The sequence below is a fragment of the Ranitomeya variabilis genome, chromosome 6, assembly GCF_051348905.1.
Source record: "Ranitomeya variabilis isolate aRanVar5 chromosome 6, aRanVar5.hap1, whole genome shotgun sequence".
NCBI classification, from domain to species: domain Eukaryota; kingdom Metazoa; phylum Chordata; class Amphibia; order Anura; family Dendrobatidae; genus Ranitomeya; species Ranitomeya variabilis.
Window position 1 is genome coordinate 6,969,083 of NC_135237.1, and position 16,309 is coordinate 6,985,391.

At 47.8% G+C, this 16,309-nt stretch overlaps 1 protein-coding gene across 1 annotated transcript in view; it reads left to right on the plus strand.

Annotated features, from left to right (window-relative positions):
• OBSCN (obscurin, cytoskeletal calmodulin and titin-interacting RhoGEF) overlaps positions 1–16,309 on the plus strand; it is an 860,705-nt gene that overhangs the window by 154,634 nt on the left and 689,762 nt on the right. The window contains exon 7 of the mRNA XM_077269354.1: positions 9,484–9,753. Within this exon, the coding sequence (XP_077125469.1) occupies positions 9,484–9,753 (270 nt within the window). The remainder of the gene's footprint in view (positions 1–9,483; positions 9,754–16,309) is intronic.

Consider the following 16,309-nt stretch of genomic DNA (forward strand, 5'->3'; position numbering starts at 1 on the left):
AGGAGTCCTTGGAAAAGGGACATATTCGTCCATCGTCATCTCCCTTAGGAGCCGGTTTTTTCTTTGTGTCAAAAAAAGACGGCTCGTTGAGACCATGTATTGATTATCGGCTTTTGAATAAAATCACGGTTAAATATCAATACCCATTGCCGTTGCTGACTGATTTGTTTGCTCGCATAAAGGGGGCCAAGTGGTTCTCTAAGATTGATCTCCGTGGGGCGTATAATTTGGTGCGGATCAGGCAGGGGGATGAGTGGAAAACCGCATTTAATACGCCCGAGGGCCACTTTGAGTATTTGGTGATGCCTTTTGGTCTTTCTAATGCCCCTTCAGTCTTCCAGTCCTTTATGCATGATATTTTCCGCGATTTTTTGGATAAATTTATGATAGTGTATCTGGATGATATTCTGATTTTTTCGGATGATTGGGACTCTCATGTCCGGCAAGTTAAGAGGGTTTTTCAGGTTTTGCGGTCTAATTCTCTGTGTGTCAAGGGTTCTAAGTGCGTTTTTGGGGTTCAGAGAATTTCCTTTTTGGGATATATTTTTTCTCCCTCTTCCATTGAGATGGATCCTGTCAAGGTTCAAGCTATTTGTGATTGGACGCAGCCCTCTTCTCTTAAAAGTCTTCAGAAATTTTTGGGCTTTGCCAACTTTTATCGTCGATTTATTTCTGGTTTTTCGGATGTCGTTAAGCCATTGACCGATTTGACTAGACAGGGTGCTGATGTTGCTAATTGGTCCCCTGATGCTGTGGAGGCCTTTCAGGAGCTTAAGCGCCGTTTTTCTTCTGCCCCTGTGTTGCGTCAGCCTGATGTGACTCTTCCTTTTCAGGTTGAGGTCGACGCTTCTGAGATCGGGGCTGGGGCAGTGTTGTCGCAGAAAAGTTCTGACTGCGCCGTGATGAGGCCTTGTGCCTTCTTTTCCCGTAAATTTTCGCCCGCTGAGCGGAATTATGATGTTGGGAATCGGGAGCTTTTGGCCATGAAGTGGGCGTTTGAGGAGTGGCGCCATTGGCTCGAGGGGGCCAGACATCAGGTGGTGGTATTGACTGACCACAAAAATTTGATCTATCTTGAGACCGCCAGGCGCCTGAATCCTAGACAGGCGCGCTGGTCATTATTTTTCTCTCGGTTTAATTTTGTGGTATCGTACCTACCGGGTTCTAAGAATGTTAAGGCGGATGCCCTTTCTAGGAGTTTTGAGCCTGATTCACCCGGCAACTCTGACCCCACAGGTATTCTTAAGGAGGGAGTTATCTTGTCAGCCGTTTCTCCAGACCTGCGGCGGGCCTTGCAGGAGTTTCAGGCGGATAGACCGGATCGTTGTCCGCCTGATAGGTTGTTTGTTCCTGATGATTGGACCAGTAGAGTCATCTCTGAGGTACATTCTTCTGCATTGGCAGGTCATCCTGGAATTTTTGGTACCAGGGATTTGGTGGCAAGATCCTTCTGGTGGCCTTCCCTGTCACGAGATGTGCGAGGCTTTGTGCAGTCTTGTGACGTTTGTGCTCGGGCCAAGCCTTGTTGTTCTCGGGCTAGTGGATTATTGTTGCCCTTGCCTATTCCTAAGAGGCCTTGGACACACATCTCGATGGATTTTATTTCAGATCTGCCTGTTTCTCAGAAGATGTCTGTCATCTGGGTGGTGTGTGACCGTTTTTCTAAGATGGTCCATTTGGTTCCCCTGCCCAAATTGCCTTCTTCTTCCGAGTTGGTGCCCCTGTTTTTTCAAAATGTTGTTCGTTTGCATGGTATTCCTGAGAATATCGTTTCTGACAGAGGAACCCAATTTGTGTCTAGATTTTGGCGGGCATTCTGTGCTAGGATGGGCATAGATTTGTCTTTTTCGTCTGCTTTTCACCCTCAGACTAATGGCCAGACCGAGCGGACTAATCAGACCCTGGAGACATATCTGAGGTGTTTTGTGTCTGCTGACCAGGATGATTGGGTTGCTTTTTTGCCATTGGCGGAGTTCGCCCTCAATAATCGGGCCAGCTCTGCCACTTTGGTGTCCCCGTTTTTCTGTAATTCGGGGTTCCACCCTCGATTTTCCTCCGGTCAGATGGAATCCTCGGATTGTCCTGGAGTGGATGCGGTGGTGGAGAGATTGCATCATATCTGGGGGCAGGTGATGGACAATTTAAAGTTGTCCCAGGAGAAGACTCAGCTTTTTGCCAACCGTCACCGTCGTGTTGGTCCTCGGCTTTGTGTTGGAGATTTGGTGTGGTTGTCTTCTCGTTTTGTCCCTATGAGGGTCTCATCTCCTAAGTTTAAGCCTCGGTTCATCGGTCCGTATAAAATATTGGAGATTCTTAACCCTGTTTCCTTCCGTTTGGACCTCCCTGCATCCTTTTCTATTCATAACGTTTTTCATCGGTCGTTATTGCGCAGGTATGAGGCACCGATTGTGCCTTCCGTTGAGCCTCCTGCTCCGGTGTTGGTTGAGGGTGAGTTGGAGTACGTTGTGGAAAAAATCCTAGACTCCCGTGTTTCCAGACGGAGACTCCAGTATCTGGTCAAGTGGAAGGGATACGGCCAGGAGGACAATTCTTGGGTCACTGCATCTGATGTTCATGCCTCTGATCTGGTTCGTGCCTTTCATAGGGCCCATCCTGATCGCCCTGGTGGTTCTGGTGAGGGTTCGGTGCCCCCTCCTTGAGGGGGGGGTACTGTTGTGAATTTGGATTCTGGGCTCCCCCGGTGGCTACTGGTGGAATTGAACTTGTGACATCATCTTCCCTGTTCACCTGTTCTGATTAGATCTGGGTGTCGCTATATAACCTGGCTTCTCTGTTAGATGCTTGCCGGTCAACAATGTTATCAGAAGCCTCTCTGTGCTTGTTCCTGCTCCCAGACATCTACTAGATAAGTTGGACATTCGTCCATGTTTTGTTTTTGTATTTTGGTTCCAGTTCACAGCTGCAGTTTCGTTACTGTGTCTGGAAAGCTCTTGTTGATCAGGAATTGCCACTCTGGTGTTATGAGTTAATGCCAGAGTCCTAAAGTAATTTCTGGATGTGTTTTGTTAGGGTTTTCTACTGACCATGAAAGTATGCTTTCTGTCTTCTGCTATCTAGAAAGCGGACCTCAAATTTGCTAAAACTATTTTCCTGCTGCGTTTGTTGTTTCATCTCATATCACCGCCAATATATGTGGGGGGCCTCTGTCTCCTTTTTGGGCATTTCTCTAGAGGTGAGTCAGGTCTTATATTTCCCTCTGCTAGCATTATTTAGTTCTCCGGCCGGCGCTGGGCATATAGGGATAAAAAGTAGGACATGCTACCTGGCTACTTCTAGATGATGCGGTAGGTTTAGTTCATGGTCAGTATAGTTACATCTTCCAAGAGCTTGTTCCTATTGAGGCTTATGCTAGTTCTCTGGCCATGGAGATCATGACAGGTGTCCTTGATGCCGATGGAGCGGAGCATAGTATAGTGAGGAGGAGCTGATGATCCACAGTGTCGAATGCTGCAGAAAGATCCAAGAGAATTAGAGTAATAGAATGCAGGTACTGAGTATGTCACCACGGAACAGACAGACCAACTGTTGAGGGGAATTTATTAACAGGGGTAAAATTCTCCTCGCAGGGAGTAAACAGGGGGTTAATGGAGTCAAACAGTAAACAGTAAATTAAGCGGAATCAAAAGGGTTAACGAGTGTTCTGGTAACTTATCAGCCCAGGGAGATCCTGACTGGAGGGTCCTTTTTCCAACATGGATACAGTCACCAGCAGGGCTTGAGATTCTGGTCTTTTCTGTGTCTCCTGGAAAGTCCGGGGTTAAGTCTCTGCAGCCTGTTCTTCTCAAAGTGAAACTGGAACCAGGAAATAGCACAGCCTCCGTCGCTGCTGCAGGAGCCTCTGTGTACCAGGCTGACAGTCTCTCTGTAATAACGCTGTCACACACACACTGGGCAGTTACTTATCACACTCAGGGATCTTTGCTTGTCACTGCGGTCATCAGGGCTTCACAGTCACTGTCTCTGATTCAGGAGGCTTCCAAAACTACACCCCCACATCCAGCCTTCACTCTGGTGGGTATCTCAGCCTCAGTGCCCTCATGGGGAGCACTACTTTTAGGGGAGCACGGCGCTGCAGCCTGCCCTCTCTTTGGCGCGCTGCCTTCTCTCTGCTCTCCTGCTCTTTTCTGACCACTCCCCTCTCTCTTCCCAGCAGTCCCCTGGTCCCCTCTGTCCAGGGCAGAACGTCTTCCCCCCAACAACCCAGCTGTCGGACTATGTGGTTCCAGGCAAGGAGCAGGGAAAGCAACCTCCTTACATTAGCATGGAGTAGTGACCATTAGATTTAGCTGTTAGTAGGTCATTAGAGACTTTAGTGAGGGCAGTTTCAGTAGAGTGTAAAGAGCGGAAGCCAGATTGAAGAGGGTCGAGAAGAGAGTTATCTGAGAGATAGCGGGTAAGACGGGAGTGGACCAGGCGTTCCAGGAGTTTAGAGATGAAGGGAAGATTAGAGACAGGTCTATAATTAGCGGCACAGTTTTGGTCGAGGGAGGGTTTTTTAAGTAATGGATGTATGATGGCATGCTTAAATGAGGAGGGAAAAATACCGGAAGTGAGGGAAAGGTTGAATATTTTTGTTAGGTGAGAGGTGACAGCCGGGGAAAGGGACTGGAGGAGATGTGACGGAATGGGGTAACTGGTGCAAGTGGTCAGGCGAGAAGATGCAAGGAGCCTGCTTACTTCTTCTTCTGTAACTGGTTCAAAGCCAGAGAGTGAACTAGATGCAGTGGGGGAGGGAGGACAGTGCCTGGTATGAAGAGATTGGGAGATGATTTCCTGTCGAATGTGGTCAATTTTTTCTTTGAAGTAATTGGCCAGATCGTCAGCGTGGAGATCTGTGGTTGGGGCCTGCTCTCTTGGGTTGAGTAGGGACTGGAAAGTGTCAAAGAGACGTTTAGGGTTATTGGACAGTGAGGTGATGAGGGTGTTGAAATAGGTTTGTTTGGAGAGGTGAAGGGCAGAGTTGTATGTTTTTAGCATGAACTTATAATGGATGAAATCTTCGGGTAGATTAGATTTTCTCCACAGACGTTCGGCGCACCTGAAGCACCGCTGCAGGAAATGTGTTTGCAGCGTGTGCCACGGTTGTCGCCGTCTGTGTCGAGTTGCTCTATGTATAGGAGGAGCAGCTTCATCCAGGGCACTTTGCAGGGTTTCATTGTAATGCTTCAGAGCAGAATCAGGACATGAGATGGAGGAGATTGGGGCCAATGAGGACTGCAAGTTCTTCATAAGTTTCTGGGTGTTAATGGCCTGTATGTTTCTGTAAGTGTGGAAAGTGGGGGTGACCTGAGCGGGATGGCAGTTCTTGATAGAGAATGAAAGAAGGTTGTGGTCAGAGAGCGGGAGAGGGGAGTTTGTGAAATCATCCACTGAGCAAAGCCAGGAGAAGACCAAGTCAAGGGAGTTTCCATCTTCATGCGTTGGAGATTTAGTATGCTGCGAGAGGCCGAAAGAGGAGGTTAGAGATAAAAGGTGAGAAGCAGATGGGGAGAGGGGAGAAGCAATGGGGATGTTGAAATCACCCATGATAAGGGTGGGGGTGTCACAGGAGAGAAAGTGTGGAAGCCAGGTGGCAAAGTGATCCAGGAACTGATGAGAGGGGCCTGGAGGACGATACACCACCGCCACTCGCATGGTGAAGGGGACGTATAGTCTGACAGCATGGACCTCAAAGGAAGGGAAGACAAGTGAGGGTACTTGGGGGATAACTTTGAAGGTACATTTGGGTGAAAGGAGCAGACCAAAGCCTCCACCTGCCCTGTTGTCTGATCTTGGGGTATGAGAAAAGTGTAGTCCACCATATGAGAGAGCAGCAGCAGCGGTGGTGTCTGACTGCTGGATCCAGGTTTCAGTAAGAGCCAGGAGATTAAGAGCCTTAGAAAGGAAGTAATCATGGGTGAAGGAGAGTTTATTACACACAGAGCGAGAATTCCAAAGAGCACAATTGAAAGAGATAAGGCATGCATGGAATATTAATAAGGTTAGAGGGGTTTCTGAGTGTAGCAGTTGGGAGGTTTGACTGACTATAACATGGGGGGGCCGGGGTTTGGAGAGATGTCTCCAGCGACTAGGAGAAGGAGGATAGAAAGAGTGAGCAGATGGTTAAGTGATTTGTGAGAGCGTCTCTTGTGTTGGATGGTGGGACTGAATGGATCTGCGCTGTTAAGCAATGTGAACAGAGCATGAGTGCTATACATAGGAGAGGCAAGGACAGAGGGGCCGATATGGATGGAGTTTAAAGAGTTTATGCAAGGGCGGTGAATGTGAGTGAATGCAGCAGCCAGGATATAGATTATACAGATACATATGGTAAGTATTTGTTCTGTTTCAAGTGAATAGGGAATAGGTTTAGTTTTTCTTACCTGTCTCCTGCCCTGTCTAACTGCCATGTTATAACTGCTGAATACTTAGAAAAAAAATACTTTGAATAAAACTACACGAATAATAGTGCACGAATGCACCCCTGCACGAATGCATCCCCAAGCTATGTCTGCATTTATAGAAGGCTAGCTCTTAGATCTCACTTTTTTTTTTTTTCTCTCCCCCTCTAATTACCAATCAATCTAACTCCGTTGAGACAGCAGGACACAATAAATGTAGTGATCAGATAAACAAATGTCCAGGTCTACATGGATCATAAACCCCTTTGAAACAGTTATGTGATCTCTTCACATAGGGACAAGCAGAAGTGAGTTAAAGGGAACCTGTCACCTGAATTTGGCGGGACCGGTTTTGGGTCATATGGGCGGGGTTTTCGGGTGTTTGATTCACCCTTTCCTTACCCGCTGGCTGCATGCTGGCCGCAATATTGGATTGAAGTTCATGCTGTGTCCTCCGTAGTACACGCCAGCGCAAGGCAATATTGCCTTGCGCAAGCGTGTACTCCGGAGGACAGAAAATGAACTTCAATCCAATATTGCGGCCAGCATGCAGCCAGCGGGTAAGGAAAGGGTGAATCAAACCCGAAAACCCCGCCCATATGACCCAAAACTGGTCCCGCCAAATTCAGGTGACAGGTTCCCTTTAAATATCTATAAACACAAACAAATGCATAATAAGATGACTAACATATATAGATATATGCAGGATTCAATGCCGAAGATAGAATGACTCAGATACCATCCAAGGGCGCTTGCTGTCAGGGAATGGAGCAATAGACATGCAGGATATTTCAGTTCAGGGAATGAATGATATGTTTACCATCCAAGCCGCTTGCTGTCAGGGAATATATATACATATACAGAGCGCAGACACCAGAGGACGCACACCTGGCACACTATACATATACAGAGCGCAGACACCAGAGGACGCACACCTGGCACACTATACATATACACAGCACAGATCCCCGGAGGACGCACACCTGGCATACTATACATATACAGAGGGTAGACCCCAGAGGACGCACACCTGGCACACTATACATACACAGAGCGCAGACCCCAGAGGACGCACACCTGGCATACTATACATATACAGAGGGTAGACCCCAGAGGACGCACACCTGGCACACTATACATATATAGAGCGCAGACCCCAGAGGATTCACAACTGGCACACTATTCATATACAGAGGGTAGACCCCAGAGGACGCACACCTGGCACACTATACATATACAGAGCGCAGACCCCAGAGGATGCACACCTGGCACACTATTCATATACAGAGGGTAGACCCCAGAGGACGCACACCTGGCACACTATACATATACAGAGCTCAGACCCCAGAGGATGCACACCTAGTACACTATACATATACACAGCGCAGATCCCCGGAGGACGCACACCTGGCACACTATACATATATAGAGCGCAGACCCCAGAGGATGCACACCTGGCACACTATACATATACAGAGCGCAGACCCCAGAGGATGCATACCTGGCACACTATACATATACAGAGCGCAGACCCCAGAGGATGCACACCTGGCATACTATACATATACAGAGCGCAGACCCCAGAGGATGCACACCTGGCACACTATACATATACAGAGCGCAGACCCCAGAGGATGCACACCTGGCACACTATACATATACAGAGCTCAGACCCCAGAGGATGCACACCTAGTACACTATACATATACACAGCGCAGATCCCCGGAGGACGCACACCTGGCACACTATACATATATAGAGCGCAGACCCCAGAGGATGCACACCTGGCACACTATACATATACAGAGCGCAGACCCCAGAGGATGCACACCTGGCACACTATACATATACAGAGCGCAGACCCCAGAGGATGCACACCTGGCACACTATACATATACAGAGCGCAGACCCCAGAGGATGCACACCTGGTACACTATACATATACACAGCGCAGATCCCCGGAGGACGCACACCTGGCATACTATACATATATAGAGCGCAGACCCCAGAGGATGCACACCTAGTACAGTATACATATACACAGCGCAGATCCCCGGAGGACGCACACCTGGCACACTATACATATATAGAGCGCAGACCCCAGAGGATGCACACCTGGCACACTATACATATATAGAGCGCAGACCCCAGAGGATGCACACCTGGCACACTATACATATACAGAGCGCAGACCCCAGAGGATGCACACCTAGTACAGTATACATATACACAGCGCAGATCCCCGGAGGACGCACACCTGGCACACTATACATATATAGAGCGCAGACCCCAGAGGATGCACACCTGGCACACTATACATATACAGAGCTCAGCCCCCAGAGGATGCACACCTAGTACAGTATACATATACACAGCGCAGATCCCCGGAGGACGCACACCTGGCACACTATACATATATAGAGCGCAGACCCCAGAGGATGCACACCTGGCACACTATACATATACAGAGCGCAGACCCCAGAGGATGCACACCTGGCACACTATACATATACAGAGCGCAGACCCCAGAGGATGCACACCTGGCATACTATACATATACAGAGCGCAGACCCCAGAGGATGCACACCTGGTACACTATAAATATACAGAGCTCAGACCCCAGAGGACGCACACCTGGCACACTATACATATACAGAGCGCAGACCCCAGAGGATGCACACCTGGTACACTATACATATACAGAGCGCAGACCCCAGAGGATGCACACCTGGCACACTATACATATACAGAGCGCAGACCCCAGAGGATGCACACCTGGTACACTATACATATACAGAGCGCAGATCCCCAGAGGACGCACACTGTACATATACAGCGCACAAAGTAAGGGAGATGCCCACTCCGAGCCCTCCCTATCGCTAAATGGAAAACATTCAGTATTACTGTGGAGGTGGCACTGCCCTCAGCACCTGTCACTGTGGGCACGAACTCAGCGATATCTTTACATACGTGCCGTATGCATCTAATCCTAGCCCAAATGATACAGTCTCATGCATCTAAGCCTATTCTGAGTTCCTCTGTCTCATGGTGTCATGTCTGACCCTCTTTGTGACCCCTCCAGCTCTGCCTCACTTCACCACCAGTAAGAGGTGCTCCGAGGTGCGTGTGACATCCGGGCAGTCAGCAGAGTTTGTATCAGAGACTTCGGAAGAAAACGTCCGGGTTTTATGGTATAAAGACGGGAAAGAGATTCGACAATCGAAGAGATTCCAGCTGGAAACCGCAGGAAAACTCCAGAAGCTGCTGATCTCCTCCGTCCACAAGGAAGATGAGGGGACGTACACGTGCAGCATCGGGGATGACGGCATCACATTCTCCTTACAGGTCACAGGTGCGTTACGTGAGCCCAAGCACGAATACTGAGACATGCAGTCCTAACACCGCCACCTTGTGCACAGGATGCCTGTCTAATAGACTGACCAAACTCTTCACCTCTTTAAAGTGTAAGTAAACTTCGCATAATTATTTATCAGCCTTTGTAAAGCTCTAAATCTTTAAAATATTTTTCCTTTACCCTCTTTGGCTTCATCTCCATGCTTTTCTCTGATAGTTCATGCTTGTGGAGACACAGGGGGCAGTGGGTGCTCTCCTCCGCTGGCCATTAGATTCCATGGACCAGGAATCTTCCGAACGCCCGCTCTCCTTTTACCGTGGGCATAACACTACTCAGACAACACAGGCTGAGGGTAAACCAGCGTGGAAATACTTTATTGAGCCACAAATAAGGCAGATAAGACATAGAACAGTCCCGGCACAGTACCCCAAGATGGTGCACATTACAGAGTCTCACCCTTCCGCTGACTCGCTGTGGTCGGAGCAACTGTCACTTCACAGCTTCCAGGGCCGACTACCCCACCTATGGCACGCGCACAGAGAGGATGTAACAAGAAGCTTAGAAAGATGACAGTCCATTCAGGTACAAGGCCAGGTGACCAGAGGGTCACAACCTGGCTTCTCCAAACATCTCTATGTAGGCAGGTGACCAGTGGGACCAAATCCTGACTATCCCCAGCATATCCATGGGTTCAGTGATGGTCAATAGAGCAGATCTGTGTTCTTTCAGCTGGGGCTGTGGTCCTTTAAGCTGGCATCCAGTAGAATGATAAATCTGTGTCCCTCATGATGGAGCCTTGATCTGGCAGCTATCCTGTAGAGTGTTCCTGGCTGTGGTTTTGCAAAGAGTCTCTGGATCTCCTTGCAGGACAACAGAAATCCTTCTTTATAACCACATCTGTGGTTCAGGTCATCATCCACAGGTCAGGGGGTAGGTGGGATGAGTCTAAAGGTACCTTCACACGAAACGACTTTGTAACGATATCGCTAGCGATCCGTGACGTTGCAGCGTCCTCGCTAGCGATCTCGTTTAGTTTGACACGCAGCAGCGATCTGGATCCTGCTGTTATGTCGCTGGTCGCTGAATAAAGTTCAGAACTTTATTTGGTCGTCCGATCGCCGTGTATCGTTGTGTTTGACAGCAAAAGCAACGATACCAGCGATATACACTGGTAACCAGGGTAAACATCGGGTTACTAAGCGCAGGGCCGCGCTTAGTAACCCGATGTTTACCCTGGTTACCAGTGTAAAATGTAAAAAAAAAACAAAACAGTACATACTTACATTCGCATCCCCTGCCGTCTGCTTCCCACACTGACTGAGCGCCGCAAAGTGAAAGTGAAAGCACAGCACAGCGGTGACGTCTCCGCTGTGCCCTGCTACTGCCGGCGCTCAGTCAGTGCAGGAAGCGGACGCCGGGGGACGCGAATGTAAGTGTGTACTGTTTGTTTTTTTTACATTTTACGCTGGTAACCAGGGTAAACATCAGGTTACTAAGCGCGGCCCTGCGCTTAGCAACCCGATGTTTACCCTGGTTACCTGGGGACCTCGGCATCGTTGGTCGCTGGAGAGCGGTCTGTGTGACAGCTCTCCAGCGATCAAACAGCGACGCTGCAGCGATCGGCATCGTTGTCGCTATCGCTGCAGCGTCGTTTCGTGTGAAGGTACCTTAACTCTTATTGTTTGAGTAATATATTTACAGTTTTTCTGCCTCTGTTTAACAAGCCACAGGGTCCCACACAATGGTCAATCAACATATTATCAATAGTGATGAGCGAATATACTCGTTACTCGAGATTTCCCCAGCATGCTCGGGGGTCCTCCGAGTATTTTTTAGTGCTCAGAGATTTAGTTTTCATCACCGCAGCTGAATGATTTACATCTGTTAGCCAGCATAAGTACATGTGGGGGTTGCCTGGTTGCTAGAGAATCCCCACATGTACTTATGCTGGCTAACAGATGTAAATCATTCAGCTGCCGCAAGAAAATCTAAAACTACGAGCACTAAAAAATACTCGGAGGACCCCCGAGCGTGCCGGGAAATCTCGAGTAACGAGTATATTCGCTCATCACTAATTATCAAACATTAGTTGTTCAATGACCCCATGTCCCTGTCTTGCAAAGACAGAAGACAATAATATCACGAATCGACTTGTATACAAACAGTCTATGGTTCTTGACCAACTGAAAGTATATGTCTGGATAAATAATATTAAATGCTGTGTCCTAACAATGCTCTTTTAGAAGCTGCTTTAAACGGCTGCTCTAGTGAGAATCTGTGCTCAAACACTCTATAACAACTCCCCTTGTGTGAGCCCCTGCGCTCCCCTCCCCATGCTCAGACAGCAAGTGTTTGTAAATAGTATGCTTCCAGCTGGAGCAGCAGATCAAAGCAGCTTCTAAAAGAGCATGAATTAGGCAGGAAAAAGCATGGAGTTTAGAGAGAAGTAAGCAAAATAAGGTAATGAAGTATTTTATAAAGATTCATAACTTTACAAAGGCTGATTAATAATTAAATAATGCAAATATAGTTACTCTCTCTGAGCTCTGTATGCTGACAGTAAAACATAAAGCAAAATCGAAAGCTGCAAAACATATACCATGTGCACCTATGGTTGTAAAATGATCACCTCCCCTTCTGCAGCTGCAGATGGGGAACTGTCACAAATATTGGGTTTATGCTGCACCTCTTGGATGCTTCTTTTTCACTCCGATGATCAGGTGGGTGCTTCCTAGGGTGTTGTGAGAGCTGTGTTGTGTGCTCTTAGCCCAAGAAATGTTTTCTCTCCACTCCCCCTTCCCCCCTGGTCACATCATTTACAGAGAGAGGCTGCAGCTCCATCCTCCTTCTTTCTGACACCAGTTTAAATCAGTGGCGCCAAAATTGTCGGATCTTGGGAGGAGTTAGGGTGAGATGGGGTTTTGGTCATGACCACCCATCAAGTTAATGAAATGCTCCTGCAGTCTCAGACTGGCACGCCGCTCATGAAAGGCGTCCATATAATGAAGTGGTGTGCGCCTCTTAATGAACTTGGCACCTTCTGCTCCTTTAAGACTGGCATACAGCGAGGTGTACTGTCCTGATGGGGCGGTGTACTGTCCTGATGGGGCGGTGTACTGTCCTGATGGGGCGGTGTACTGTCCTGATGGGGCGGCCCCCTGCATGTTCTACAGAATAAGAGCAGTAGAAGAGCAGCCGGATACTCTGGGGAGAGGCTACAGACATCTGCCCCAACATCTCCGTGAAGACCAAGCGTGTTACACAAGTGACCCAGGGAGAGAGCAGGGGCAGGAGACTAGCGAGAGTCTGGCAGCAAGATCCCAACCCCAAACTATCTATAACGCTCATGTAGCTTTGTCAGTGATATGTACAGCAATAACGTTACATGGCCCGTCCACTCCTGCAGTAATGACAAATCAACCATTGAATGATATGCAAATGAGGCCAAAGTGCTATGGTAGATCTGAAACCTCTGTTGCTCCAGCTCTTTTCCCTGCCCAGCGCCGCTGCCTCCTTCTTCACTGATGGCTCCTTTGCTTGACATCACTTAATATAGAGGCTGTCAGTCAACAGGGAGTGGCAGAGCTGGCAGGGAAAAGAGCTGGAGTGACAGAGGCTTCAGATCTACCATAGCTTCTCAGCCTCATTTGTATGTGAATTCAAAGTCGGAACGGACCAGTCATGAAAAGGTATCGCTGGACGTGTCTTTGAAAGAGCCACATGTGCATATAAATAGTTTTGGGGCGACAGATTCTCTCTATGGAAGACCAGAGTTTCTTTTATTACAGGAAATGCTGCGACTGCTGCAGGAGGTAAAGGGAACGTTCCTAGAAGCAGATCGCTGCTGTGCTGCCCACAACCACTGCTGTTGTGAACTCTGTTTTCAGGCTCCCTCTTGTGGTCACTGGTGGTATGGTGTGACTTTTGCTTTGGGCTCCCCCTGGTGGCTTTGTTTGTTATCCTGCTGGTCTCTGGCTATCAGCTGGTTCGTTATCCTCTGGGAGGTTCCTATATAGCTCTGTTTTACTTCCACTTGTTGCCGGCTGTCGATGTAATCAGTGCTACTCAGATTCCTTCTGACTACCTTGCTCCCAGTCATCCAGGACAAGCTAAGTTTTCTTTGCTCTTTTTTTGATCAGCAGTATTTATCATGTTTTCTTGTCCAGCTTGCTAAAATGTTATTCCCTCGCTTGCTGCATGCTCTAGTGGACTGAGTTTCTCCCCACACACCATTAGTTGGTGCGTGGGTTCTTGAAATCTCAGGATGGATATTTTGTAAGGGTTTTTTATTGATCGCATAGACCCCTGCTCTATTTTCTGCTTTCTAGTACTAGTGGGCCTCTTTTGCTGAATCTGATTTCATCCCTACGTATGTGCCTTCTTCTTACTTCACCGTTAATATTTGTTGGGGGCTTCTATATCTTTGGGGATTATTTCTCTGGAGGCAAGCGAGGTCTTTCTTTCTCTTTAGGGGTAGCTAGTTCCTCAGGCTGGCTCGAGACGTCTAGGAATTATTTAGGCACGTTCACCGGCTACCTCTAGTTGTGTTGGATAGGTTCAGATTTGCGATCAGTCCAGTTACCATTTCCCTAGAGCTTGTCCTTAGTTTATTCACTTGCTGGTCTATTCGTGATCCTCAGCCACTAAGGATCATAACAGTACAGCCGGCCATAAAGTGTTAATGCATGGCAGAAGCAGGAGAAAAGAAGCCTTGAGAAATTTTTTTTTTTTTTTTTTGCCGTGTGTCTAGCTGCTGTGGCTAGCTTCTCTCCTCCTCTTAATCTTGGTGTGGCTCTGAGTTCAGCTGCTGACATGGATGTCCAGAGCTTGGCTTCCAGTCTGGATCATCTTGCTGCTAGGGTTCAAAGTATTCAGGATTTTGTTGTTCACAGTCCTATGTCAGAGCCTAGAATACCTATTCCGGAGTTGTTTTCTGGAGATAGATCTAGGTTCCTGAATTTTAGGAACAATTGTAAGTTGTTTCTTTCTTTGAAACCTCGTTCCTCTGGTGATGCCGTTCGGCAAGTTAAGATTATCATTTCCTTTTTGCGCGGTGACCCTCAAGATTGGGCCTTCGCATTGGCGCCAGGGGATCCTGCATTGCTTAGTGTAGACGCGTTTTTTCTAGCCCTTGGATTGCTCTATGAGGAACCTAATCTTGAGAACCAGGCTGAAAAAACGTTATTGGCCCTCTCGCAGGGGCAAGATGAAGCGGAGGTGTACTGCCAGAAATTTCGGAAATGGTCGGTGCTTACTCAGTGGAATGAGTGTGCCCTGGCTGCAAATTTCAGAGAAGGTCTTTCTGAAGCCATTAAGAATGTCATGGTGGGGTTCCCTACGCCTGCAGGTCTGAATGAGTCAATGACTCTGGCCATTCAGATTGATCGGCGTTTGCGGGAGCGCAAACCTGTGCACCATTTGGCGGTGTCTTCTGAACAGACACCTGAATCTATGCAATGTGACAGAATTCTGACCAGAAGTGAATGGCAAAATTATAGACGGCAAAATGGGTTGTGCTTTTACTGTGGTGACTCAGCTCATGTTATCTCAGCATGCTCTAAGCGCAAAAAAAAGGTTGATAAATCTGTCACCATTGGTACTTTACAGCCTAAGTTCATTTTGTCTGTTACCCTGATTTGTTCCCTGTCATCTTACCCGGTTATGGCTTTTGTAGATTCAGGTGCTGCCCTGAGTCTGATGGACTTGTCATTTGCCAGGCGCTGTGGTTTTGATTTGGAGCCTTTAAAATTCCCTATTCCACTAAGGGGAATTGACTCTACACCATTGGCTACGAATAGACCTCAGTACTGGACACAAGTGACCATGTGCATGACTCCTGTTCATCAGGAGGTGATTCGCTTTCTTGTACTGCATAATTTGCATGATGTCGTCGTGTTGGGTCTACCATGGTTGCAGACTCATAATCCAGTCCTGGATTGGAAAGCTATGTCGGTGTCAAGTTGGGGTTGTCAGGGAATTCATGGTGACGCTCCTGTGGTGTCAATTGCTTCGTCCACTCCTTCTGAAGTCCCTACGTTTTTGTCAGACTACCAGGATGTATTTGAGGAGCCCAAACTCAATTCTCTACCTCCTCATAGGGACTGTGATTGTGCTATAAATTTGATTCCTGGTAGTAAGTTTCCTAAGGGACGACTTTTCAATTTATCTGTGCCGGAGCATGCTGCCATGCGGAGTTATATAAAGGAGTCTTTAGAGAAGGGACATATTCGCCCGTCCTCATCCCCTCTTGGTGCAGGATTCTTTTTTGTGGCTAAAAAGGATGGTTCCCTGAGACCCTGTATTGATTATCGCCTTTTGAATAAAATCACGGTCAAATTTCAGTATCCTTTGCCATTGTTAACTGATTTGTTTGCTCGCATTAGGGGGTCTAGTTGGTTCACCAAGATAGATCTTCGTGGTGCGTATAACCTTGTGCGTATAAAACAGGGTGATGAATGGAAAACTGCATTTAATACGCCTGAAGGCCATTTTGAGTACTTGGTGATGCCTTTTGGACTTTCTAATGCTCCTTCAGTCTTTCAGTCCTTTATGC